The following is a 27,240-nucleotide window of genomic DNA, read 5'->3' as shown; positions in this document are numbered from 1 at the left end:
GGGTGGGAGAGGGTGTGCAGGGTGGAGGGGAGTAAAGGAGGAAGAATGGGACAAATGAAATAAAAAATATAATCAATAAAATATATTTAAAAAATAAAATAAAATGCCCATAATAAAGGTAATAAATAAGTAACATTTTTTAATGTCAAAATTCTCTTCTACGTTAAGTAGCTTTCCCAGGCTCCCCACATCAACAAAGGGCACTGAGACTCAAGCTCAGATTTTTATGGTTGTTTTCCAAAAATCTTCCAGTCCAGAGTTCTTGGGACCTCTTGCTGCCACTTCCCAGGGGTCTAAAAGTAAATGCCAATGAAAGGATAGTGCCAAAGGTATTTGTGGGATATCCGACATCTTGCTTTCATGGAATCCTAGCATCCTTTACACACTGTATCTCAGGGCGCACTGAAGGTTAAATTCAAAGATGTGAAAGAATGCTGAGTAAGAACGCAGTGTCTGCCACCAGCTTACCTGCTGGAGGTCTCCTGTGGAGAAGCTAAGGATGAGGGTTGGGATAATCATGAAACAGGCATTGTAAAACAGCACTCCATACTTCCCTAGCTCCTGTGAAAACAAAGAAAACCCCACTTGATTTTAGAAACACGAAGCATCAACTTGCCATTTATAAACTATCTATTTAGACAGTTACAAAATACATCTTGACCATATTGGAATATTTTCAGCAAATCTCTAATGCAAAATGCTTCCTTTCAGGTATACTGTAATCTCAGAATAAACTTTTGTTTCACACAAAAATGACCAATAAAATGGTTGGAGATGGATGGCCTCCAAGCTTCCACCCTTCTCTGACATTCTAATTTTTTTAAAGCATGATTTTCAAAATAAAAAAATCTGGAACAAAATAAAAAAACAACAAAAAATGTTAATATGACTAGAACTCCTTAAAAACATCTGTGCTTTCTATTAAAGAAGAGCAGGGTTAAAACACTACTTACCTCATTTCCAATCTTCCATAAATTTACTTTTCATTAAAGCAGCTACACCACTTCTCCACCACTTTCCATAAAGGGTGACATACTGTGATTCTCAAAAGGCAACAAAACCGTTTTTGTAAAAGTGCCACCATTAAAAAGCAAATGGCTGAGCAGAAAATAAAAACGGCTCCTAGAATTAAGCCTGTCCGTCAAAGGAAACCCTTCGCTTAACACAAAAGACTTGGTACAAAGAACCGTATGTCTGGCTCCTTCTCCTGCGCTTCGAGAACAGCTGGGTTGGGGTGAGGGCTGGGGGCGGCACTTCAGCAGAAAAGCTCATCTGCCCACTGCCCCTCAGGACTGTGAGAGGTGGTTACTGCTGGACAAGACCTTATAAATCACCCACTCCAATCATCTCGTTCCGCAGATGAAGAAACTGAGGTTTCTTCAAAGTCACAATGGCCACCATTAAGCAGCAAAACTTGGAACTGGAACCTTTATTTCCAGACTCTCAAGCTGGAGTTGCTCTCAGACTTCAACCTGGTCACTGGTGACGGTGGTATAAAAAAAACTTTTACTAATTTGCTTTTTGTATATTCTGATTTTGCATCAACAACAGTGGCTTTTCCCATCCTATCTAATTTTCAACCAAAACTTTGCAAGACAAGGAATAACAAGAAACTCTACAGACAAGGCCACTGAAAATAAATTAGCGACATTGTATCAATTAAATTACATGCCCATTTTACAAATTCATTTTATTTTTTCCTGTAATTTCAGGGGCCAGATGACAAAGCCTAAAAGACATAGGAGTGAAGATGTGGTACCTTTGGGTCCATTTTCTGTTTGGTATAAACTCCATTCGCTGCCGTAAAGATATCATTCAGGAATACAAAAATATAGCCTTCCAAGTTAAAGGCAAGGTCAGAACTGAGAGAGAGAATACAAAAGGAAGACTATTCAGAAACTCACATGTTGGCCCCCAAAATCTGCCTGTTTCGTCTTCCCCCCGTCAAATCCAATGGTCATGCTAGTAACCACCTTCCTCTGGTAGAGCTTTCCCCTCAGCAGTGGTGAATGGCTGGTTACTTCTCCTGCTTGGCCTCCAAACACAGAACCAGGCCAGCAGGTGGCTTCCACTTAATCACCAATGGCTTAGAACCAGAGGACATTAAGCATCTTCTTTTTACTACAAGGCCCTTTCTTTTGCTAACTGATAAACTGACATAGTAACCAGTGAGCTCCGCTTTTCTAAGGGGAATGATTTATGCCATACACACAGCGGCAGTTGCTTATTGTAGTAAATAGGGCCACCCCCAGGGCACGGCCCTGTGCAGACAGCTGGGCAGTGACTGGGGCAGAAGGGTCACTTGAGAAACTGACACCTACAGCTGGTGCCTAAACAGTCCCGCCATCCGTCAGAATGCCTTGTCCATGGAAAAGGCAAAGGGAGAGCCACTCCTTCTCTGCACCTCCTCTAAGGCTCCCTCCTTCCCCTTCTTGTGAAACATCTCTTCAATTTTTACTTTAAATAATACTAGTATAAAAATATTTGGGGGGATGTGACATAGGAAGGAAACAGAGAACAACAGCTTAGCCAAGATGTGATTCATCCACCTGCATGTGACCTTGCAGACAGCATAAGACCAATGTCATAATTCATAAATACACATTGCCAAGGAGGTGTCCTCTGCCCCCTCAGGTTCAGTAACTAGAGGCTCGTGGATTTAACTGACAAGAGACACATGAACAGTTAAAAAAAGAGGTATACAAATTGTAGTAAATATTTTATGCATACAGGAGTTCACAGAAAAGTGAAACTCAAAGAAGCTGTTAGATTCTGGGGCTTATATACCATTTTAACAAAGAGGGTTTAGGTTTCGAGAAATAAATAATGGGAAAGGGACTAGGTATTATATAGGGTTTAGTTAGCTCTGTCTGTGCTGACTCTCACCTGCAGGGACAAGAACTGCTTCCCTATTTCCGGGTCCAGGAAAGGGGACACCTTCACGAAGAGAAATTTATGATCTGCTCTTAGGCAGAAAAGGGAGGGCAGAGATTTCTGTATCTGTTGATTCTCAATTACCTTCAACTCAAAACAATGTTTATGCCAAAGTGGCATATTTTGGAACAGCATATCCTGATCCCCTTCAATATGAAAATAAGATTATTTCTAACCAAAGAGAAGTAGAGGCAAAAACTGCATCAAAATCTGTACACAATTTAAACCAGATTTTGCTTGAAGCTTCCACTGGCATTATTATCTACATATATTTGTGAGAATGTAAGTTCATTTTAAATCATCACTATCAGAATTCTTTGGCTCACTCATAGAAATAGAATCTCTCAAAATAAGGGTTCAAACCTCCTGCCTACTCACATTAGACTCAGTGATTGAAAGTTGGCCATTCCCTTAACTGGCAAAGAGAAGAATGAGCAGAACGGCCAGGTTTCTAGAGGAGTGAAGGGAGGTGTTGCTCACTTCCTCAGAGAGCCTGAGGGAAATTTCCAGAGTTCTCAGTTCTCTCTCTGGGGATTGGGAGAGTAGGGGCCAGCGCAGTTCCAAACACCATTTATTTAGGCCAGTAGTGAAAGTACAGAAGTTTGAGAAGAAATTTTTTTTAAGATTTTATTTATTTTTAGAGAGGTTAAGGGAGAGAGAAGAAACATCAATGTGTGGTTGCCTCTTGCATGCCCCCTACTGGGGACCTAGCCTGCAACTCAGGCACGTGCCCTACACTGGGAATTGAACCGGCGATCCTTTGGTTCACAGGTCTGCACTCAGTCCACTGAGCCACACCAGCCAGGGCTGAGAGGAATTTACTTGTTTATAAATTAGCAGATTCATGGTTAACCCTTGCGGTTGTCATTTAGGGCTGTTCGGACATTCTATTTCAACTTCTTCTGACTTGCTTTGGCAAATAAAATGTAAGAGGAATTAACAACTCACTTCAGGGCCAAAGCTTGCAGAGTGAGTGCGCAATTCTCCATATGCCCTCTTCCAGCCTGGATGAGTAAGAAGCCCCCTTTGAGGCAGGGTCCCATCAACCTGGATCCCTGAGCAGCTACACTGAGCAGAGCACACACACAGCATTAACTGGTATTGGTTTGCATGAGAGGTGGGAGCAGAATATATTTGATATGTTTAACAACTAAGATGAAATGTGGGGGCTGTTTGTTACAGCAGCATTCACTGGCTGATCCAACTGTGTCCATTCTAGGATTACTTACAGGTGGATGAGTTCATTTCTGTGAGAGAAGAGAAGGGTGGGGTCTCAGCTGGCCTACAGCTAAAAACTGTACTCGTCACCCACCAGGATGTTCTCCATTCAAGGGGCAAGTTAAGAATTACTATTCCAAGCTGGCTCTGAGGTAAAACCAGCTACCCTTCCAGCTCATTAGAGTATCACATATGTTAAATAAGCTGAATTTCTACTAACTGGTTCTAGAATGTGCTTATACACACATAGAGCTCCTGAAGTGCCATTCTTCACCAAAGACTTACAGACGTGTTTATAAACCATTTTTTTGTAAAGGTCTTCAACAGGCTCTAAGTCAATGGTTTTCAAATTAAGCTCGAAGAAACGTAGCAGAGAGAGGCTGCCCAGGAGAGATCCCCAGAGTGTTGTGAGGGCAGAGAACTTACAACAGAGCACCTCCCTTTTTTAGCTATTTTACTCATCTGATTTTGTTTGAGCAAAAGTCTTCACGACTAACACAGGCTCTCAGTGCTGCTGTTCACTGCCTGGGAGTGAACGGCACACTCCCTTCCACAGGGAGGGAACACAGTGCTGACACCAGGGCGCAGCTTCTGAGGAACCGACCTCCGCCTCAGCCAGGACTGGGAAGGAGCGAGATACACGTGAAAACATAAATAATAAATCTGGTCTTTGTCACCATTTGGTGTGCCATATTTTTAAAGTATATTTCTTTAGGTTATTGTCTGTCTACCAACTAAAATGGAAGCTCTATGAAGGCAAGGATTCTCATCTGTTTTGTTAACTGATGGATTCCCCAGCACCCAGAATGATGCCTGGCACACAGTAAACACTCAGGACAATTTTGTTGACCTTGGCCATGCACTAGTGTAAACCCTAGTTTATTATTACCTCATTTACTTCTCACAAGGAACCTATTAGGTGGATGCTATTCTAATTTCTACAGTACTGCTGAAATAACTGGGCCCAGGGAGGTTGAATAGCTTGTCCCGGCTCATAGAGCTAGTAGGCGCGACAGCTGGAATGAGATCCCAGACATTCTGGCACTGCAGCCCTCGCCCTTATTTAACTCGCAAGTAATGATCCAGAACTCTCCTTTCTAAATGAGTTAAGGTCACTAGTTTAACTAAAATTCCTCTAACTTTTTCTTTCTTCCCTTCATTCAAGCAGGTTTTTCTTTTCTATTATAATCTTTACTTCATAGGCACAGGCAGGCTGAGAAAGAGCAGAGGCAGGACTAATTTCTAAACTTAGGTACTGTAACTGCCCACATGCTGTAACCATATATAAAAGATATATAGCAGATATATAGCATGTAACCATGCTATAAAAGATAGGAGTCTGAGCACCTGCTTTCGAATGCAGACTCAGAGTTCTCATGCTTGCTCTTGCATATCAGTGAGTAAGGTAGTTGTCATGCACTGGTATTGTTGGCTCCTGTCCCAAATATCACAAGACATTTCATGAGAGTATTGTGCCTTGGAAATACTGACTTCTAAGGCATCACAGGATGACAAAACAAATCAGCATTCTAGTCGGTATGTACTTAGTAAATCTGTTCCTCTTCTTAATCAAATGCCTAAGAAGTTTTCAAGTAAAATTTTTATACTGAAGACCAATATTCAGTAATAAAAGTAAACAGTTCATTTCTTTTTTATGAAGAAATACTGTACTAACATCTTATAATGCTCTCTTTATATGTTCTCAGAAACGTCCAGTTTGACTTTCACAGAACACCAGGGAGGTTCCCAAACACCAGATTGCCCCTTGGCTGCTCAGTTCAATGGCAGCCAGAGGGAAAACAAAAAATGAGGACAAGGCTGGGCCTGTTGTCAAACACACAAAGGAGTTATTGAGCTGAAACTATCCAAAGAAGATCTTACCCAGCTGCTACCACTGCACCGAGAACAATGGCAAAGACACTGACAATGATGTTCATGGAGTACTGTTTCCTGTAATGAATACACGGATGAGCAGATGAGAGACAGACAGTCCACAGAAAAGGAGAGTAAAAGAATATATAGAACATATTTTTAAAACAAACTGAATTGTCAACAGTTTTATAGCTAAAATTGAATGAATAATGCTTTACCTAGAGAAAGCATTAAAAGCATTTGTAAGTAGATCAGTAATTCTGAGCAAATTTACTGCTTCTTAAGAACCACCTTAATCTAATTATAAATGCATTTCTCTGTTCTCCTGCTGCTGGTCTAGTTGGTAATACTTATATCAAGTATCCAAAGATTAAGATAAAACTGGGCCATCATCCAAACTTCCTTCCCAAATAACCTTCACAGCAAAATCAGGTATTACCTTTATGAATGCCAGCCTGAGCATCCTTATGAAAAATTTCTAACCCAACATTACAAAAACAAACTTATTCTCATATTACATCATAATCACTGCATCAGAATGGATTTCCCTGAGTGTCTCCCCTCCTAGCCCATATATATACACACAGACAATTTTCCTCTGCATTTCAAAATCAATGTATATTCCATCTGGCTCAGGAAACAGATTTACATCTGTTTGGGGGTTACTATTTTTTAAAATAAATTTCTACCACAAACATGTATTATTTGTCTAATGTAAAATTACAATAAAAAATTACTCATTAAGTTCATAGGGTATTATGGAAACAGGAGACTATTTTTAAGATAACAAACTACTTGTCCTAATACTAGCAATTCAAATCAACTATTTGGAAAGAAGACAAGATGTCGAGAATTTGCTGGGTAAAAATATGCGGGAAAGGGGGAACAGGACATCAGAGGAATGGAGGCAAAACAGAAATCACCCGAGAACGATGGTTTCCAGGAGTAAAGTGAGTGGGATGGTGAATTTCCTGAGCACAGTGAACATCGGCAGGCTGTCAGCAAAAGAGTCAAGAAGAGTAACATCAGGCACCAAAAGAAACTCTAACGTGTTTCACATTTTATATATATATATGTATATATTTTTTATTTAGTTATTTTTCAAGTACAGTTTTTTTTTGTCTATTTCTCCCATCCCACCCCCCCCCCCCGCCTGGTCTCCCCCCTCCCTCCCATCCCCCCCCCAGTCCTCATCCCTGTGTCTTTCATACTTGTTCCTCAAAATCCCTCTCCATTTTTCCCCTTAAGTTCCCTTCCCTCTCCCCTGTGGTCGCTGCCCACTTGTTCTCTATTTCAGTGTCTTGGTTTTTATTCTGTTTGCTTGTTTGTTCTGTTGTTTTCACATTTTTAATTAAGGCACTAATTTTCCAAATTAAATATGAGGAATTGACCTAATTCTCATATATACTACTAATAAATCACGTTAAATAATTAAAAAATGGGAAATTAAATAAGTTTAGTCATTTTCACCTATTAGTTATTTAAAACAATAGAATATCCAACTACTACAAAATTGTTGTGCTAAACTAGTGTACAAGGTGAACCAATATACCCTTTGGCAAAACAGATTGGGGTTATACATCAAGAGTCATTAAATGGGCCTAACCCTCGGCCTAACTACTTCTTGTTGGGAAACTTATCCTAGGTAATCATCCAAAGAAAAGAAAAAACCATGTGTACAAAAGTGTTCTCTGCAGTAGTATCTTTGGGAAAAACACCAGAAACAACAAAATGTCAGACAACAAAGCAATGACTAAATAAATTACGATAAACACACTGAGGAAACATTATATGTGATAATTTTACCACTACTAGAAAATATTAAAGAAAACAGGGAATATAAAAAATCATGTAGAGCCTACAACTCTAACCAAGTATGCTCTGTATGTCTTTTAAAAACACTAAAAATGGACATTTAAAAGTGTGCTAGCGGACAGAATTACCAGTGATTTCTCCTCCAAAACTTTATGTAATGAGGTTACACTCAGTGCTTTAAAAACACTCCCACCGACTCTGAAAACCCAGAGACTCCAGGACACAGCTCAGTGCACAGCCAACGGACTGCAGGGGCCGGGACAGCCCCCTCCCCCTGCTTCCAGACGGGACCCTCAGAGGATGGTGGCCTTGGAAAGGAAAGTCAGAACCACAACCCAGAGCGGGAGTGGCCAGCTCCTCTGGACCGGCCCGGAGACCCAAGGAGAGATTCTGCGTTAGCAGTGGCACTACAGCCAGAGACCAAGTGTGGGAAGGATTTTCAGGAACTTTGTTCACACTGAAAGATTTCTTATGAGAGCTTAATCTCTTGGGCAAGAAAGTACGGAGGGTCAAAGGTTCTTTCTGAGTCTTTTGTTTCTTAATAAACAGCTTAAAATAAAAAAAAAGATTTGAGACTGGTTTGAATTGCTTTTGTCAAAGCAGTCAACTAAAAGTCTTGTTACTTTCAATTAACTTTAAAAAGTACTTTTAGATAGTGCCTTTTAAAAGCAGGTAAGGTATACTTAGTGATCAAAAGTTTGATTTTTCCCTCCTAAGACCAAGAATAGGACCAGGAGGTTCTCGCTCACCACTAAGTCTATTCACCATTGTACTGGAGGTTCTAGACGAGGCAATTAAGCAAGGGAGGAAAGAAAGCCTACAGTTTGGAAAGGAAGACATAAAGTTACCTTTATTTGCAGATGACATATATAGAAAAGCCTAAGGAACTCATTTAAAAATCATTACAGCCCTGACCAGAGTGTCTCAGTTGGTTGGGCATCATCCCTCAAGTGACAGGTGCTGATTCAATTCCGAATCAGGGCACACAACTGGGTTTTGGGTTCAGTCACGGAAGGGCATGTGCAAGAAGAGGCAACCAGTGATTCTCTATCACACTGATGTTTGTCTCCCACATCGATGCTCCTCTCCCTACCTTCCCGCTCTCTCAAATAAATAAATAAATAAATGGCAGTAAACGTTTATACAAATTATTGCAATTAATAGGAATTAGGGAAGTATGCAGGAAACAAATGAATATTCAAAAATTAGTTGTATTTACATTCATTAGCAATAAGCAAGCCAAAAAAATTAAAACAATTCCACTTATGATAGCATCGAAAAGAACAAAATTCACCCTGACTGGTATAGCTCAGTGGATTGAGTGCTGGCTTGCAAAGCAAAGGAGCACCAGTTGGAGTCCCAGTCAAAGCACGTGTCTAGGTTTCAGGCCAGGTCCCCAGTAGGGGGCCCATGAGATGCAACCACACAGTGATGTTTCTCTCCCTCTCATTCTCCTTCCCTTCCCTTCTCTCTAAAAATAAATAAATAAAATCTAAAATAGAAAGAAGGAAAGAAAAAGAGAGAGCGAGAGAAAAAGAAAATACTTACAATAACGGTCAATTATTTTCAACAAGGGTGCCAAGACAGTGCAACAGGGAAAGGATGGTCTTTTGAACGTATGATGTTGGGACAAGTGAACATCCATTTTTCACCTAATGGGTTTAGTATCCATTGATGATGATTATCTAGACCCATTATTTCACTACAAGGTGTAATAGGGTGGTTTTCTAACTATATTACCCCTTCTGTATTTATTGTATAAACTTCTTCAATAAATATAAATTTTCACCATTTCACCTAGGAAAGGCAGGTTAAGAGAGAATCATCTATAAATGTTCAAAGAAATAACAGTGTTTTGTCATCTTCATTGGTAACCAATGAAAGTTGTTTGTTTGTTTTTTATTCTTATGAATTCATAAATTTTCATCTGCTTGATAAAAAAAGTCTTTTATCAGATATGTGTTTGCAAATATTTTCTCTCAGTCTGTGGCTTATCTTTTCATTCTCTTAACATAGTCTTTGGGAGCAGATGCTTTACATTTTTTTTAACTTTTTAAAAAAGATTTTATTTATTGTTATATTTAGACAGAGGGGAAGGGAGGGAGAAAGAGAAGGAGAGAAACATCAACGTGTGGTTGCCTCTCCCATGCGCCCACTGGGAACCTGGCCTGCAACTCAGGCATGTGCCCTGACTGGGAATCAAACTGGCGACCCTTTGGTTCACAGTCTGCGCTCAGTCCACTGAGCTACACCAGCCAGGGCAGATGCTTTAAATTTTAATGAAGTTCTGCTTTCACTTTTTTCTTTCATGGGTTGTGCTTTTCCTGTTGTATCTAAAAACTCATTGTCAAACCCAAGGTCATCTAGATTTTCTCCTAAGTTTTTTTCCAGAAGCTTTTTAGTTTACATTTTACATTTAGGTGTATCATCATTTTCAAGTTAATTTTTGTGAAAGAAGTAAGGCCTGTGCCTAGATTCGGTTTTTTGTGTGAGGTCCAACTCTTTGAGCACCATTTGTTGGGAAGACTCCTTTCTGCTGGTGGGAATGTAAACTGGTACAGCAGGGGTGTCAAACTCATTTTCACCAGGGGCCACATCAGCCTCGAGGCTGCCTTCAAAGGGCCGAATGTAATTTCAGGGCTGTATCAGTGTACCTACTCCTTCACCAGGGTCAAGGAGCTCGGCACTGCCACCAGGTTGAAACAAGGTGCCGGGCCGGATAAAACAAGGTGGGGGGCCGGATTTGGCCCACAGGCCCTGTGTTTGCCACCTGTGTGGTACAGTATGGAGGTTCCTCACAAAATTAAAAGTAGAGCTACCATGTGACCCAACAATCCCTCTTCTGGATATCTACTGAAAAAAATGATGACACCTCTTCATAAATACTTATATGCTCCTGTGTTTATTGCAATATCATTTATAATAGCCAAAACATGGATACGATCTAATGTCCTTTGACAGAAGACTGGGTAAGTCTATGCGGTACAGCTTTCAAGGGGTGACATTCAGCTGGCCAGCAGGGCCGCAGCATTTCCATGCTGCAACCATGGCCCAGTTTGTTCACAACCTCGCAGAGAAGGCCCCAGTGCTGGTAACTGCTGCTGTGACTTACTCAAAACCTCCATTGGCCACATTTTGGCACTGTGCCAAGGTTGACCTGCTTCCTCCAGCCCTTGCTGAGATCCCAGCAGCTATTCAGAGCTTGAAAAAAAAATAGTCAACAGTGCTCAAACTGGTAGCTTCCAACAGCTCACAGTTTAGGAAGCTGTGCTGAATGGTTTAGTGGCCACTGAGGTGTGGATCTGGTTTTACATCAGCGAGATCATAGGCAAGCATGGTATCATTGGCTATGTTTGAAGATCAGTCTTTAACATCTATTTTCTTTTTGGTTTATTATTTGAATGTTCTTGGACCATGAGTGATCGGAATGGTATTTGAATTAAAAAAAAGATGTTTAAAAAAACAGAATATGTGGTACATATACACAATGAAATAATACTAAACCTTAAAAAAAAGATAAAATACTGCCACTTGCAACAACATGGAGAAATCTTAAGTGAAGTAAGTCAGATGGAAAAAGACCAGAGCCATATGGTTTCGCATTTATACAATATAAGACCAAAAAGCAACAAATGAAGAAACAAAACAAACGAACGGCTCCTGCGTGTGGCCCTGACAGGTGTGGCTCAGCTGGTCGGGTGTCATCCCACAAAGCTTTAGGTTGCCAGTTCAATTCCAGGTCCGGGCACACGCCAGGGTTGTGGGCTGGGTCCTTGGATGGGAGCGTGTGAAAGGTAACCGACTGATGTTTCTCTCCCTCTCTGTCTCCCTCCGTTCCTGTCTCTCTAAATTTAATAAATAAAATCTAAAATAGAAAACAACTCACAGATACAGACAACAGAACCGTGGTGACCAGAGGTGGGGTGGAGAGTAAGGGGAGGACACAGAGGGGAGGTGGTCAGATACAGGGTGAGGGGTGGGAGCCAGACACCAGCTGGTAAGTGCACAACAGAACACATAGACGTCATATTATAAAGTTGTATGTATGAAATTTACACAGTTATGAACCAGCGTTAGCCCAACAAATTAAAGGTTTTTTTTAAAAAGACGTTTCCACTAGGGTCACTAAAAAGAAAAGAAACCCTCATATGGGAGGCAGAGACCCCCAGGGTGAGAGGCGGCCAGCCGTCGTCGCTGACCGAGGGCACCGCCCACAGGAGAGGTCAGAGAGCTCGAGAGGGTACGTGTTAGCACAGCAATAACATCCTCCACGGGAAGCTTTAAAACGCATCTGAGGCCATTAAGGAAAAATGGTTGCCTTGATCTCAGAAGACAACAACAAATCAACTAAAATGTGTAACTGAAAACAGTATTTCATTTTTTTTTCATAACCACACCTGTCCTTTCCTTTCTAAACAAGAGAAAGGCCACTGGCCAAATTTCACACTTCTCCACTGCACATGTCCTTCTCCTTCCCATCCACCTTCTACAGGCCAATATTCCACTCACCCTTTTCCACTGTTGTCACCCTTTGTACAAACTTCATTCTTTACATCTTTGTCACAAGATTCGTGACTGACGTATGTTCATTAAGCTACATATTTCACACCAAGTTTCCTACTTTATAGGGTGGCTGGGTCTTTCTACACTTCCATTTTTATATTTTACAGTGACTTTTAACAAACATAGTCAATGAAAGGACCCTGAAATAAGTTTAAAGGCAAATTTCAGAAGTATATAGCACACAGTTGAAATCATGTCTGTTATTTCTTTTCCTCTGTACCAAACCTGACAGAATGTTTCTGCTTTTATAAAACTGTGATAAAACCAAAAGTTACACAGAACCATATTGATATAGATGGTTCTTTTTGAATAAATCGCCCTCTCTGTATCTTGATTCCAAGAGAGTTCACTTTCTATGGGCAGACTTGAACATAAAAAAAAAGAGAGAAAGAAAAAAACAGGCTTTTAACATTTCTAAAAGCACTAACAAATTAAACCCAGAACTCTATCTTATTTTACAGATTATTAAATATCATTGTGTTGTATATGTAGCCCAAGCAATATCTTGAAAAATCAAACGTGGCCTTTGTACCATTAGAAGCAAACAAGCGAAGAGGCTCCAGGGGACCCTTCTCCACCCGGCACTCTACCTTAATCTACTTGTGCTCGATAATCCACTTATGTGGTTTCCAACGTAGAGGAGAGGCAGGGGAAACAGCTTCAATAAAAAAGAAAGAATATTTGGTTAGAATTCCAATAACATACTTTCCTTCATATATAAAAATGGTGACATTCACACCCCAGTAGTAAGCAAATGCTTCTGAGTTCTTTTCTCTGCCATGAATGTGAACTGTGCAGAATCCAGAACACATGCACACATTCTCCATGGGATCCAAATAGCTAGGTGGGCGCTGATACCCATATTCATGGGGCAGCTGGACAGAAACAGAAATCTTGACCTTGTCCACATTAACAGACTATGCTCCTAAAAGAAGCCTCTGGACACGGACCTCTCTTGGTGAGTTAAGGATGAGTTACAGTTCATGCATGAAGTTCAAAAGGCTGTAAAAAGTTGTGCAAACTTCTGTATTCCGCGCATATATGCACTCTTCTGGACAAAGGCAAAGTTGGACAACATCTCACTGGAATGTCACAAGACTGGTGACCCGTTCAAAAAGATATGCATACCAGCCACATTACTTTCAAGTTACTTTGTCTTAAAAGCCAAAATAATTATCTACGTAAGTCAAGCAAGGCACACTCTCACTCTGTCCTTGAATTAGGTTTACTGAGCTCTGAGCTCCTGAATTCTGTTCAGACTGTCAAGAGGTATACAGTTCAGAACATACTGAAGAAACAAAATGTAAGGCCTAGTCTTCCTTAAGTGAAAAAAATATATGTATCCTTTTCCATATGATAACTTTTAAGAACTTTTTAACTGACATAATAGTCCATAGCAATCAAGGTGAGTTTAACATTTCTTTTTCCTCTAAAAAGGCGCTAAGCATGTAAGTCAGATAAGGTACCCTTTGACGGGTTCTGAAATAATAAGCATTATTATTAAGTATTATTAAGTATAATAAGTATTATTTATCATGTGCTAAAAACATTATAGAACTCTATTATGAGGAGATCTGCACAAGAAAGATTTGAGGAAGAGAGGGGAAGAGACCAGGACCCCAGCCTGCATTCACCAACAGCCGTGCAGGGTGGCTGCCTACAGCAGACGCAACGATAACACAGCTGGTGATAATACAACGTTAGAGGCACTGAAAAGAATCAGTTGCCTTCATTTCCATAAATAATTCAAAATAAAAACATACTGGCTTGTAGTTTCTGGTAACAGCGAGCTAAATTATTTATGCTAATCCCGCTGCTGAAAGTAATTAAAATGCTTGATAAAATAGCATATAAAACCTTCATAAAAGCACAAAAGAACAGGAAAAATAGGAATTCCCAGGGCAAAACTTAAAGAGAGAACACAAACCCAGAGAGAAACAATAGAAGCCAGAGGACAGCAAAATTTCATCTTCAAAATTCTGCCAAAAAGACTTTTTTCAACCACAAAGGAAAAATTTAGGCTTTTTCAGACAAATGAAAACCACTGGACTTCATCACCAGCCGTAAATTCTGAAGCAGGTGCTTCAATCAGGAGGCAAATGTGAAGAGTGAGATAAAATGGGAGAGAAAAGCAAAGGAAGTAGTAAATACCTGGGTAAATACTGTGTAAGAAAGGGGGCCACACACTAAAAGCAACAGTCCCGGGGAGGCCTGTGCGGTGGGTGACCTTACAAACTCAAGAGAGCTAAAGTAACCACAAAGGCTGGTCTGAAATGAAAACTTATTAACTAAAAACAGTTCATGGCAGGTAATCATGTGCTAGGCTGGTATGTTTCCCTAACAGAGTCCATCTTTACCTTAGCTGAGCCTGTCGTCTTTTTGTATCTACGATAGCACGCCTTTGCAATGTCTAGTCTCCTCTTTCTGGACCCCTCAAAGCACAGGCTCCGCACCACAGGGAGACCACGGATCCCCTCACTGTTACTGTTATCATGTTAACTGTTGACTATTACCTATCCTGCACCCGCCTGTGTAAAGATGTATCTATCATTTTACTTTTTATCCAATCCCAGGGGTTTCCCCACTTTGCTTCTTCCCCCCTCCCTAATCACCGGTAGATTTCACGTAACCCACTTCCGCCTCCTCTTTTAATTGTAATGTAAAAAATAAAGTGCAAGACTGCCATTCTCCTGAGCTTCTCCTTCCCAGCACCTGGCATCACTTTGACTCAAATAGACACAAAAATTCTCTACAGGTTTGACTGTTTGTTACGTTGACAATATGAATAAACATTGGTAGATTTTTTTAAAAGAAAATAAAGTATATTGTGAAATTTAAATAAAGGTAGAGTACATATTAAAGTATCTGCCGACACAAGCACATACACTGCGAGGAGAGATACACGGTGAAAGGCCCGGCACTGCTGAGAGGCACAGCACAGGTATTAATCACCTTTAGTTTGATAAGCTAGTTATGCCTATTGTAATTTCCAGGGTAACACCAAAAGAACTGAAGCAGAAGTGATCCACTTCATGTAATTAAACACTTTACATCACCAGAAAGATATAACTAGGTAAATTTTTTGGCACCTAAGGATACAGCCTCAAGATAAATAAAACAAAGCAAAATGCCTGGCGGAAACACGGAGAGAAATAATCAAATCTACAGAGATGAAGGCTGTAACAGTATCTCCCATTCCACGTGCTCTTAAAATGTGACTTTGACACTTCCTTCCATCCAGAGGTAGGGTCTACATCCCTTCCTCTTAAAATTGGGCGGGGCTATTTAACGAATAATGTACAAATGCAATGATGCTATGCAACCTCTAAGGCTAGGGCATAACGAGCAACGCAGTTTGGCGCCTCCTTGCTGGAATACTCTCACCCTTGAAGACTTCAGCCAGCATGTAACCATTACGATGACGACCTGAGCCTGCCATTTGTAAAAAGCCCCAACCTAGTTTAGATGGATGACCACATGGAAAGGCCTGAGATACACGACCAGCCCCCAGCTGCACTAACCAACCCCACCCCGATCATTGTTTCAGCTCTGACACCATCTGTCTGCAACTGTATGGGACTCTAGCCAGAACTGCCTACTTGAGACCTTCCTGAATTCCTTCCTGAATTTCACAGTAACTGAGAAATAATTAAACGAGAACTGGGTTTTTTTTTTCTATTACATATTTTGAAAGATAAGGCAAGAGAAGGAGAGAAACATCGATCAGCAGCCTCCTGTTCATGCCCCAACTGACTGGGGACTGAACCCAAAACCCAGGCATATGCCCCAACCAGGAATGAAAGCAGCGACCCAGAGCTTTGTGGAAGGACACCCAACCACCTGTGCCTCACCAGTCAGGCAGTGATTATTGCTTTAAGTCACTAAGTTAGCTTATGCAGCAAAAGATATCACAGCTAAAAGTATCTACAAAAACCAACAGCAGCCCTGACAAGTGTGGCTCAATGGGTTGGGCATCGTCCCACAAACCAAAAACTTGCAGGTTTAATTCCAGTCAGGACCCGTGTTGGGGGCTGCAACAGGCAACCCACTGATGTTTCTCTCACACATCAATGGTCCCTCCCTTTCTTTCTCCCTCACTTCCCCTCTCTAAAATTAAATAAAACTTAAAGAAAAAAAGAGCAAAAAACTTAATTAATGGTGAATTGTTAAAAGCTTTTCCACAGAGAACAAAGATGCCCAGTATTAACCATTTCTATTAACCCTGTATTAGAGGTCTTATATTATAGATAAAGCAAATAAAAGAAATAAAAGTATGTTAAAAAGAATGAAACAATATTGTCACTTTTTAGAGTACCTGATTGTGAATGTAAATATTTCTAAAAGAAACTACAAATAAATTGTGATTAATAGGTTATACTTTTGCAGTATAAAAGCAATATAAAAGTATGCCCTTTAATATTTTCCAAATAATATATTCTTAAAAGATACATTCAGCCCTGGCTGGTGTAGCTCAGTGGATTGAGCATGGACCTGTGAAGCAAAAAGGGTCACCAGTTCGATTCCCAGTCCGGGAACATGCCTGGGTTGCAGGCCAGGGCCCCAGTAGGGGATACATGAGAGGCAAATACACATGGATGTTTTTCTCTCTCTCTTTCTCTTTCCCTTCCCCTCCCTCTAAAAATAAATAAATAAAATATTTTTTAAAAGATACAGTCATAGCAAAACAATGAGATAAAATAAAGAAGTACCTCAGAATAAATCTAACAAAAACATTAGAACTCTGCAAAGAAAATGATTAAATTTGACTAAGAAGGTGTATATATATTATGTTCATTCATTGAAAGATTCAATACTTTAAAAATGTCAGTGCATTCCAAACTGACTTACAACTTCCATCCAATCCCAATCAAAATCCCAAAAGGTTATTTTTCTGAAGCCCGACAAGCTGCTTCCAATATTTATATAGAAATGTGAAACACTAAGAACAAGGAAGGAAAGACTTGTTCTACTGTAACAAGGTGCAGCCAGGCCTGCCCAAAGAGGGGTTTTTAATAGGTCCTGAACTTGGGGTGTCCAGGAAATTATGAAAATATATGATATCCCCCCCCAAGTCTGGACTGGGGGATGGGACACATGGAGCAGGGCCTTTGAGAATTATTTCACGTATGGACAGCTGGCCAACTTCACACCTGATATGCAAAAATGGTTATTTTGCATATCTATAGTGGTTGCCTAGCTTCACAGATATGTTAAGTAGCTGTGGTGCAGCTTCGACCCAGGGAGATGGGCGTGACTTCGATCCATGATGTAAATGGGAGCAGCTCCCCTTTACAGCACCTGTGGTTCTCTCCCACTGTGGGGCCGCACCTGCCCAGCCTAACTATGGTAGCCCAGAAAAGCTGAAAACTGTGGGAGTGCTGGCAGGTGTAGCCGACTGTGGGAGGAGTCGGAAATGGGGATGCAGAGGAAGATTCGTTCTGGGATTTAAACCCAGGCTTGGCAGCCATATGGCTTCTAACTAGGTGGTTTTTGGGGCTCCCTTTACCATAAGGTTTAGGAAGCAGGAAAGCAGGATGTAGCAGCCATGCAGGGCTCTCCCTTAGTCATCTGGAAGAATGCAGAAACAGTGAGGAAGGAAAGGGGTGAAACGACTCCTGCTGGTAGGCCATGAGAAGGTGCCACGTGGTTTCAGATTAAGAACTAAAGATCGTGGCAACACAACTGCTGGTGCTGGGAACCGCAGGAGGCCTACCAGTCGAGCACGGATTACTGGGAAGAACCAGGAGTCTAGCTGATCTACGAACTTCTGTTTTTTCCTGAGAAATGGAACCCCTTACTCACCTGGTTGGATAAAGGGAGGAAGGAGGGATTATGTGTATTTGTGGGTGTTTTAAGGGACTTTGGGATTTTTAATGGTGACATTCTGTCATTATCCTAAACCTGTATAATTTTTGAATAAATAGTTCTTTCCTTTTTACTAAACTCTGGCATTGAGAGCAAGAGTTCCTAAGGATGGCGGGCAAGGGGAACCTAGTGCAGAGGGACCTTGGGGGAGGCATCCCATGGGTAACAGTATCTTGTCCTCCCCACCACAGGTCCATTCTGCAACACTCCCAGATAACAAGACTTTTCCTACAACTACAGAAATTAAGATTGTATGGTGACAGTGCAGAAAACACAGATAGACAAATGAAAAAGCAGGCAGAGCCTGGAAACAGACTTGTGCATGTGAATGACAATAGCACGATATTAAGGACAGATTTTCCAGCTGAGTCTGTGACAACCGAGTGCCCATGTAAGAAAAAAATGAAATTGGACCATTACCTCACACCATCCACAAAACTCATCTCCAAGCAGATTAAAAACCTAATTCTGAAAATCTGTATACTATTTATCTAGAAAAATATCTTTATTGCCTCAGAGTAGAATTATCTAAATAAGCAAAAAGAGATTAATAATAGAGGAAAATACTGATAAAATTAGGGATTTTAAAATTAAGATTTCTTTACATGATAAAGAATACATCATCAAGAAAATAAGATATGCAACAAAGAGAAAAAATTTACTTGTGATACTGTATATAAGTAACAAAAGGACTATCGTTAAAATATTTTTTTACAAATCAGTAAGAAAAAACCTCCACTCAATAGAAAAATGGACAAAAGTCTTAAACAAGCACTTCACAAAAGAGGATATCCAAATGGGCATTAAAAAATATAAAGCGGCCCTGACTGTTGTGGCTCAGTGGGATGGGCATCGTCCCACAAACAGAAAGGTCACCGGTTCGATTCCCAGTGAGAGCATATGCCTGGTTGCGGGCCAGGTGCCTGCATGGGAAAGTGTGCCAGAGGCAACTGTTCAATGTTTCTCTTTCACATCAATGTTTCTCTCTCTCTCTCCCTCCATTTCCTTCTCTCTAAGCGTAAATAAAATTTTTTTTCAGTGAAAAGGGCCCTGGATGGGTGGCTCAGTTGGTTGGAGCATCATCCCACACACTAAAAGTTGCAGGTTCAATTCTCCGCCAGAGCACATACCTAGGTTATTGGTTTGATTCCTAGTCAGGGTGCATGCAGGTGGCAACTGATATGTTTCTCTTCCACATCTGTGTTTCTCTCTCTTTCTCCCTTCCTCTCTTTCTCAAATCAATAAAAAAATATCCTCAGGTGAGGATTAAAAATAAGTAACTAGAGAAATAAATAAACTAATAAATAGAGAAATGCAAATAAAAGCTAAGAAGATATTATTACACACCTACCAGATTAGCACAATTTAAAATGATGGACATATCAACAATAGGCAAGAATAAGGAGCAACAGGAGTGTACTTGTGTCATGAGTGAACTGGCACAACCACTTTGGAGAATAATTTGACAGTACCTACTCAAGCTGAAGACACACACAGGAGTACGCTGGGAGTCAGCAGCTCCATGTCTGTATACACCTCCCAGAGAAACTGATGCACATGTGCTGTTTTAGACTAAATTGTGTGCCCTCGAACTTCACATTCTGAATCTCTAATTCCCAGATGATTGTATTTGAAGATAGGACATTAAAAAAAGGTAATTAAGGAAATTGGGGTTAAATGAGGTAAATGGGGAGGTTATGTGCACCCCTACTCCAAAAAACCCAGTGTCCTTATAAAAGGAAGACACCAGGAGTAAAGGTACACAGAGCAAAGGCCATGTGAGGACACAGCAAGATGGCAGCTATCTACCAGCCAGGGACAGAACTCTCACCAGAAACTAACTCTGCTCACACCTTGACCTTCAACTTCCTGCCTCCAGAACTGTGAGAAAAGAAATTTCTGGACTTCCGGCCAAGATGGAGGCATAGGTAAGAAACACTGTCCCCCCTTGCACAACCAAGTTTAAAGACAACAAAGTTTTAGTAACAAAAACGCAACCAAAACACAGAAAATTGAACTGTACAGAAGTCCGACAACAAGGAACCCTTCAGCCAGACCGGTAAGAGGGGCGGAGCCAGCAACTAGCGGAGCAGGGTCGGGAAGGAAAAATTGGCCAGACCAACCCAGGCGTGCAGGCGGCCGTTGGTGGCAGATCCCAGGCATGGGGTGGCAACGGGTGGACCCAGTAACAGCACGGGCAGCTGGCTGACCTTGGTCACACATTTGCGCACAGATAAACCAAGCGAAGGAGCAAGCAGTGAGACAGACCATGCAGGCCCCAGCAGCTTGCAGGAAGCAGCAGAGGGAACCGCCATTACCCCTCTCTGAGCCCGACCCCACATACAGCGTCACAAACCAGCGACCTGGGTCGCCCTGCCCTGGTGAATACCTAAGGCTCCGCCCCTCATATGTAACAGGTGCGAACAGACCAAAACATTATGACTCAAGAACAGCTCAAAGCCCCAGAGCCAATAATTCTAAGTGACCAAGAAATTGCCAACCTATCAGATGCACAGTTCAAAACAATGGTGATCAGGATGCTCACAGAGCTGGTTGATTTTAGTCACAAATTGGAGGAACAAATGAAGGCTAAACTAACTCAGATGAAGGAAAATGCACAGGAAACCAATAGTGATGGGAAAGAAACTGGGATTAAAATCAATTGAGTGAACCAGAAGGAAGAAAGAAACATCCAATCAGAAAAGAATGAAAAAACAAAAATTCAAAAAAATTAGGAGAGGCTTAGGAACCTCCACAACATCTTTAAATGCTCTAACTTCCGAATTATAGGGGTACCAGAAGGGGAAGAGGAAGAGCCACAAGTGGAAAACTTATTTGAACAAATAATAAAGGAGAACTTCCCCAATCTGGAAAAGGCAATACTTCCAGGAAATCCAGGAAGCTCAGAGAGTCCCAAAGAAGTTGGACCCAAGAAGGAACACACCAAGGCACATCATCATTACATTACCCAAGACTAAAATGAAGGAGAGAATCCTAGAAGCAGCAAGAGATATAAGGGGACAGTCACCTACAAAGGAGTTCCCATCAGACTGTCAGCTGATTTCTCAAAAGGGACCTTACAGGCAAGAAGAGACTGGAAAGAAATATTCCAAGTCATGAAAGACAAGGACCTACATCCAAGATTGCTCTATCCAGCAAAGCTTTCATTTAGAATGGAAGGGCAGATAAAGTGCTTCTCAGATAAGGTCAAGTTCAAGGAGTTCATCAGCACCAAGCCCTTATTATATAAAATGTTAAAGGGACTCACCTAAGAAAAAGAAGATAGAAAAGATGAACAGTGAAAGAACAGCAAACTCACAGTTATCAACAACCACACCTAAAACAAAAGCAAACTAAGGGGACAGCTAGATCAGGAGCAGAACCATAGAAATGAAGATCACATGGAGGATTAGCAACAGGGGAGTGGGAGGAGGAGAAGGGGGGGAGAAGGTACAGAGAATAAGTAGCATAGATGGTAGGTAGAAAATAGACAGGGAGGAGGGCAAGAATAGTATGGGAAATACAGAATCTAAAGAACTTGTGACACATGAACATAAACTAAAGGGGGAAGGATGGTGGGGAAGAGGTGTGCAGGGTGGAGGGGAATGAAGGGGGAGAAATAAGAACTGTAATGGCATAATCAATAAAATATATTTAAAAAATAAAAATAAAATCTTTTAAAAAAAAGAAATTTTTGCTATCGAGGGCACCTACTTGGTGGTATTTTATTATGGGAATGCTGGCTAAGATCCAACTGTAAGTATGTTCAAAACAGTGCTTTTAATTGTTCTAGCTGCCAAACTAGAAACCAAAATTACCTTACATAGTAAAGCAGATAATAAAAGAATACACCTACATACAACATGGATGAATCTTACCGTTATAATATTAAGTGAAAGTAGCAAGATACAAAAGAATACACAGAGTTTAATTCCATTTACATAATGTTCAAAAATAAGCAAAACTAAACTGCATAATTCAGGGATTCGTAAAAATTTAGAAAAATTATGGAAAAAATTGCCCTGGCTGGTGTAGCTCAGTGGATTGAGTGTGTGCATGCAAACCAAAGGATCAAGGTTCGATTCCCAGTCAGGGCACATGCCTGGGTTGCAGGCCAGTTCCCAGCAGGGAATGCGAGAGGCAACCATACATTGATATTTCTCTTCCTCTCTCCTTCTCTTCCCCTCTAAAGATAAATAAATAAAATCTTTTAAAAAATTATGGAAAAGCAAGGAAATTATTATTACAAAGAGTTGGGTGAGGAGGATTTTGTGATCCCCCTTTATGACCTAGGTAATGATTACTTATTCAACTATATATTCACATACCATGCCTCTTCCCCTATGTACAGATCATACTTACAATTTTTAACTTTGTAATGTTTCTACCCAATGCAAGCAGGAATCAGTGTATACAAAAATGGACCTGCACTGTATGATCAATCTGTAAATTCTGTAGTATTTTTACATCTTCCATTATAGCCATATGTACTGTTTATCACATACCTTTATAGGAATTTTCCTGTCAAAGTCAGGGAAGTGGATTATTTTATTTAGCTTGGACACATACAGTATCATTATGGTGGCTGCCATCTAAAGAAAAGCGGGAAAAGAAACTTCAGCAAAATATGTGGACTGTTGGAGGTACAAAGACATCAGAAGAAAACAGATTCATCAAAAAGAAATATATTCCAAAAAATCATTTTCTAGGTTCCAAGAAAAATTAACTATTTTTATAACATTAAAACTGATTTCCTTAAAAAAATTTTTTTAATTAAAAAAAAAAACTGATTTCCTTGCCACTGTATGAATTTCAGCAGATCTACAGGCAAAAAAGTATCATATCAAATAGACTCACACACACCCCTCATCTCAAGGGGCCTAAGGAATGGTGACAAAGGGGAAACAGGAACAGTGTCCCCAAAACTGACCAGAGTGACCACAGTCAGTGAGGACCCGCGACCCTGGACATCACTCTCCATGCACTAAGTATGTGGTCGCCTTCTCCCAAAAAGTGAGTGTGGGGGTTGGAGAAGGACACACTCCACACACAAACACACTTTTTGGTAAAGTCCAGTATTTCTATAACGCAGAAGGCAAACTAAGAGAAAAATACATTTTAAAGGGGATTTATATTTTCTCCAATGTCTCCAGTATTTGCAAAAATGTCTCATTCAAATCCTACCATCCTGGAGCATATGTGGTATATTAGTAATACTCCAGATTATTATTATCAAATATAAATTTTAATATCATCTTCCTATGCAAATTTTAGGACTTTCTCAATCTTCTCCATATTACGATGCAAAAATTTAACACTCCGTCAATATGATTATAATCCTAAACTTTAATCCTAATGAGTTTATAAACTTAATACCCATAATAGATTTATACAACTAAACCAACCCATGCTGAATTATAATTATGGTTTATATTTAAACTTACTTTATAATTCTTAGAGAAATATACTAACACTTATTTAAAATATTCTGTAATTCAGACTTTTAAAATTAGGTCTTCTGGCTCCTTCCACCAACAAATTACAAATCGAAAAGAGTTTACCTTTACTGAGTACAGCCAGTGATTTTCTTTGCCTCAGGGAGTACAAAGGGCATATTATCATATATTCACTGACCTTTTAAAATCCTTTTTTCCACATATTTTCACATTAAGACATAAAAGTAACATTTTTTTACCTTAGGGAAATATAGTTTCCTTGTTATTTTTTCTCCCTAACATGATGTTGCAAAAAATACCATATTAGCAAAACATTTAGCCAGACTGTATAAGCATATAAATGACAGCTTTTTCCAGATTCACAATTAGACATCTTGTTAAGATATGATTTTCATAATTTTAATTTTTCCCCTATAAATTAAAGCAAACAGTAAAAAAATCTAATACCTGTTACCACTTGTCAACCAGAGGTCACCAGCATATAACCAAAAGAATAAACAAGCCACAAATTCACATTAATGGAAAACAGCCAAACAGATTAGTCCAAAAGTTTTTCCGACCTCAACTTTATACCTGAGAACAAAAACCACAAACCACAGGAATCAAACGTTTTCTGTCTGGCCCACAGACAGTTTTATAAAAACTGGAATCCATTGCCAGCATTTACAAATTGGGAAATCTATTTTATATATTGTAGTGTCAATATTTTTAAATTAAATGTTTTACATTCACATGTGAGGAGTCTTGTCGCTAAGGGGTGTATAACTTGGGGTCCAGCTGGTTTTCTCCTCTAACCTGCACTTGCTTCATAGCAGGAAAACGCTTTGCAAATTAATACCTTGCTTAAGTCCTCATTCTACCACATGTTAACTAACCTTCTAGCTGATAATGCAGACTATCACAGAGATTTTATTTACAAGGGCTCTAGAATATAATACAAGCTATTCACTCCAGCATCATCTGTTCCGAACATCCTGAATTAGTTCAGCTTTTTTGTGTTGTGGTTGGCTTCATAACTAGGCTGAGTTTTTCTCCCTCTACCTGGAAACGACACCCGAGTTCTTTCCTCGCGGAGTTTGTTCTAACCCTCGGTGTAAACTTGCTGTGGGGGTGGGGGTGGGGCACGCGGCTCCAGCTCACTGATCCTCTGCGGGTTAAGATGGTGTCCAGTTAGGTTACCTCTGGTGCGGTCCCGGGAAAATCACTTCATAGAAGTGGCCTTCCAAGTGTTTTTTTAAAATTTATCCTTCTATTGACGTTTCTAGGTCAATTATATACGTTGACTAAATTTACAAATAAACCTGCTTATCAAAAAAAAACAAACCCAAATTGGGAAATCTAATGTAAAAATTTCAAATTCCCTGCTTATCTTAAAAAACCTCTGGAGTCCTGATAATAAGGGCCTAGTGGGCCCTGCCTCATCTCCCCCACCCTCTCCCTCTCCTGCAGTGGCTGAAGCGGAGTCACAAGTGCACACCTCAAAGGAGCAACTATGTTCTTGGACCCCACCCTGGCCCCCAACCCATTCCTCTGTTACCCACCGACCATGGAGGCTTTCAGTCTTCTGGCCCCTTAGTTTAGTGTAATTAAATTCCATTAAGGAAATTAAACCAAGCACTTGTTTCCCCTACAAGTACACGCTCTTCCTCAATTATAAAATGTCTTATTTCACAGTTTCATCAAGAGTACCAAGACTACATCAATAAGTTGGTAAACCACAATCTTAAACAAAAGCACTTAAAATTTTATGTGTACTAACTAATTAAGAGTTTAATTTTTTTTTCACTTACCTGACCAACTCCAAGAACAATTGGTGACGGGAAACTACAAAATACATACAATAATAAATAATTTTAGCAACTCCTAAAAATCCGAACAGTCTATAATATAATACATAGTGACACAGTTACTAAAAAGTCTTGAAATTTTTTTCATCTGAGATGATGAAATCTTAACATCAAATTTGTTCATTTTTCATCTGTTTATTTCTTTCACTTTTTAAATGGATGGTTGCTAAACCTGGGAAATTTTATTGTCCTTGGTGGTGGACTGTCATATCAACAAACATGACTGTATATATAGGAAGCCAAAATAATCTGGGGATAAATTATTAGAATGAATAACTTTAGCAAAATACTGGATACAAGACAAACATATAAAAATATCTACATACCAGAAAGACATAAGGGGAAAAAAATTAAAGATGTTTACACTAGCACCAAAAACCAACAAACACTAACTGGACATTTTATGGTAAAAGGAACTGTTTTTACATTTTTCGGTATAAAATGATATTGGGTAGTGCTTTGTTCTGTTTTTTGTTTGAAGGGCAGCAAACGCCCTGGACCAGAGGCAGCTCCTCTCTGCCTCCCTCCCCCTCTCAGTGAGTTCAAACACAGCTCCCCCAGGAGCCACACCCAAAAGTGGGCAGACACTGTGGGAGAGGATGATGGTGTTTTGCACCCTAATCTGAGGATGGGGGTAGGGAGGAAAAACAATCAGCAGAAGCAAACAGTGTGCAAAGTTTTGTTTGAAAGCAGGTTTGGGTGGAGGGGGTTGGCAGGCAGAGTTGACACCCAGTGTCATACTCGGCCACATGAAGAGACCCACAATGGCACCAGTGGTCTAGGGTAGCCAGGCAGGCCAGACCAGCTGGAACGCACTGATTTCAAGGCTTCGTACTCATTTTGCCCTTGGCCCCTTCTCATTGGCATCTCGATGTCCTCCCAGAGCTTGGGGCTGATGGCTCTCAATTTTGCCCAGAACCTGATTAGGACTGGACTGTCCACTCTTGTAGTCTGCAATGACCCTGGAATTTTTGTTAATTTCTGGTGCCAGGTCTTCTGCGCCAGTCCCGTGCTCTGCCAGTCCGATCCTGCTGGATCACTCTGCCCACCTCCAGCGCTTGCCCAGTCCAGTTCGGCCGTGTTCTTGGTGACTGAATGCTGCTTGTTCTGGCCAGCAGCCCACTTCTCGGAATTCTCCACATCTCACGTGTGAGCTAAGATGGCCTGCTTGGACTGGGCCTGCGCAGCCAGGGTCCCTTATTTCGCAGCACTGTCCTGGTGTCCCAGTTACTCTCTGCCATCCATAGTGGGGGGAATGGGATGGAGTTAGGTCACATGGCTTCAGGGATGCCATGCTGCTCAGGAGACATCACCTTGTCACTCTGGGTCATGTTTATTTTTTAAAAGATTTTATTTATTTATATATTTTCAGAGAGAGGAGACCAGAGGGGAAAGAAAGAGAAACATCAATGTGTGGTTGCCTCTCACGGGCCCCCTACTGGGGACCTGGCCCACAACCCAGGCATGTGCCCTGACTGGGAATCAAACCCACAACCCTTTGGTTCATCACAGGCTGGTGCTCAATCCACTGAGCCACACCAGCCAGGGCTGGGTCATGTTTATTTTTAAAAAAAACTAAGGAGTCCTTCTTATCTTTTAGCATTACATAGTGAAATGCCTGTAATGATATATTTTAAATTTGCTTCAAAATAATCTGGGGGAAAATGGTG

At 40.6% G+C, this 27,240-nt stretch overlaps 1 protein-coding gene and 1 pseudogene across 5 annotated transcripts in view; one reads left to right on the top strand and one right to left on the bottom strand.

The window, feature by feature from the left end:
- SLC35D2 (solute carrier family 35 member D2) overlaps positions 1–27,240 on the bottom strand; it is a 60,139-nt gene that overhangs the window by 19,967 nt on the left and 12,932 nt on the right. For all 5 annotated transcript variants that reach the window (XM_053656319.1, XM_053656323.1, XM_053656320.1 and 2 more), the window contains 7 exons: positions 25,514–25,547; positions 22,773–22,859; positions 12,993–13,060; positions 6,948–7,019; positions 6,034–6,102; positions 1,760–1,862; positions 469–561 (listed from right to left, as the gene is read on the bottom strand). In XM_053656319.1, coding sequence (XP_053512294.1) covers positions 469–561; positions 1,760–1,862; positions 6,034–6,102; positions 6,948–7,019; positions 12,993–13,060; positions 22,773–22,859; positions 25,514–25,547 — 526 coding nt within the window. The remainder of the gene's footprint in view (positions 1–468; positions 562–1,759; positions 1,863–6,033; positions 6,103–6,947; positions 7,020–12,992; positions 13,061–22,772; positions 22,860–25,513; positions 25,548–27,240) is intronic.
- LOC119047822 (ATP synthase subunit g, mitochondrial-like) lies at positions 10,886–11,196 on the top strand (annotated as a pseudogene).

This window comes from Artibeus jamaicensis, unplaced genomic scaffold (genome assembly GCF_021234435.1).
Source record: "Artibeus jamaicensis isolate MK-2021 breed Jamaican fruit bat unplaced genomic scaffold, CSHL_Jam_final scaffold_1964, whole genome shotgun sequence".
NCBI classification, from domain to species: Eukaryota; Metazoa; Chordata; class Mammalia; order Chiroptera; family Phyllostomidae; genus Artibeus; species Artibeus jamaicensis.
The sequence above is the reverse complement of the archived record's forward strand: the minus strand, read 5'-3'. Positions and strand labels throughout refer to the sequence as shown.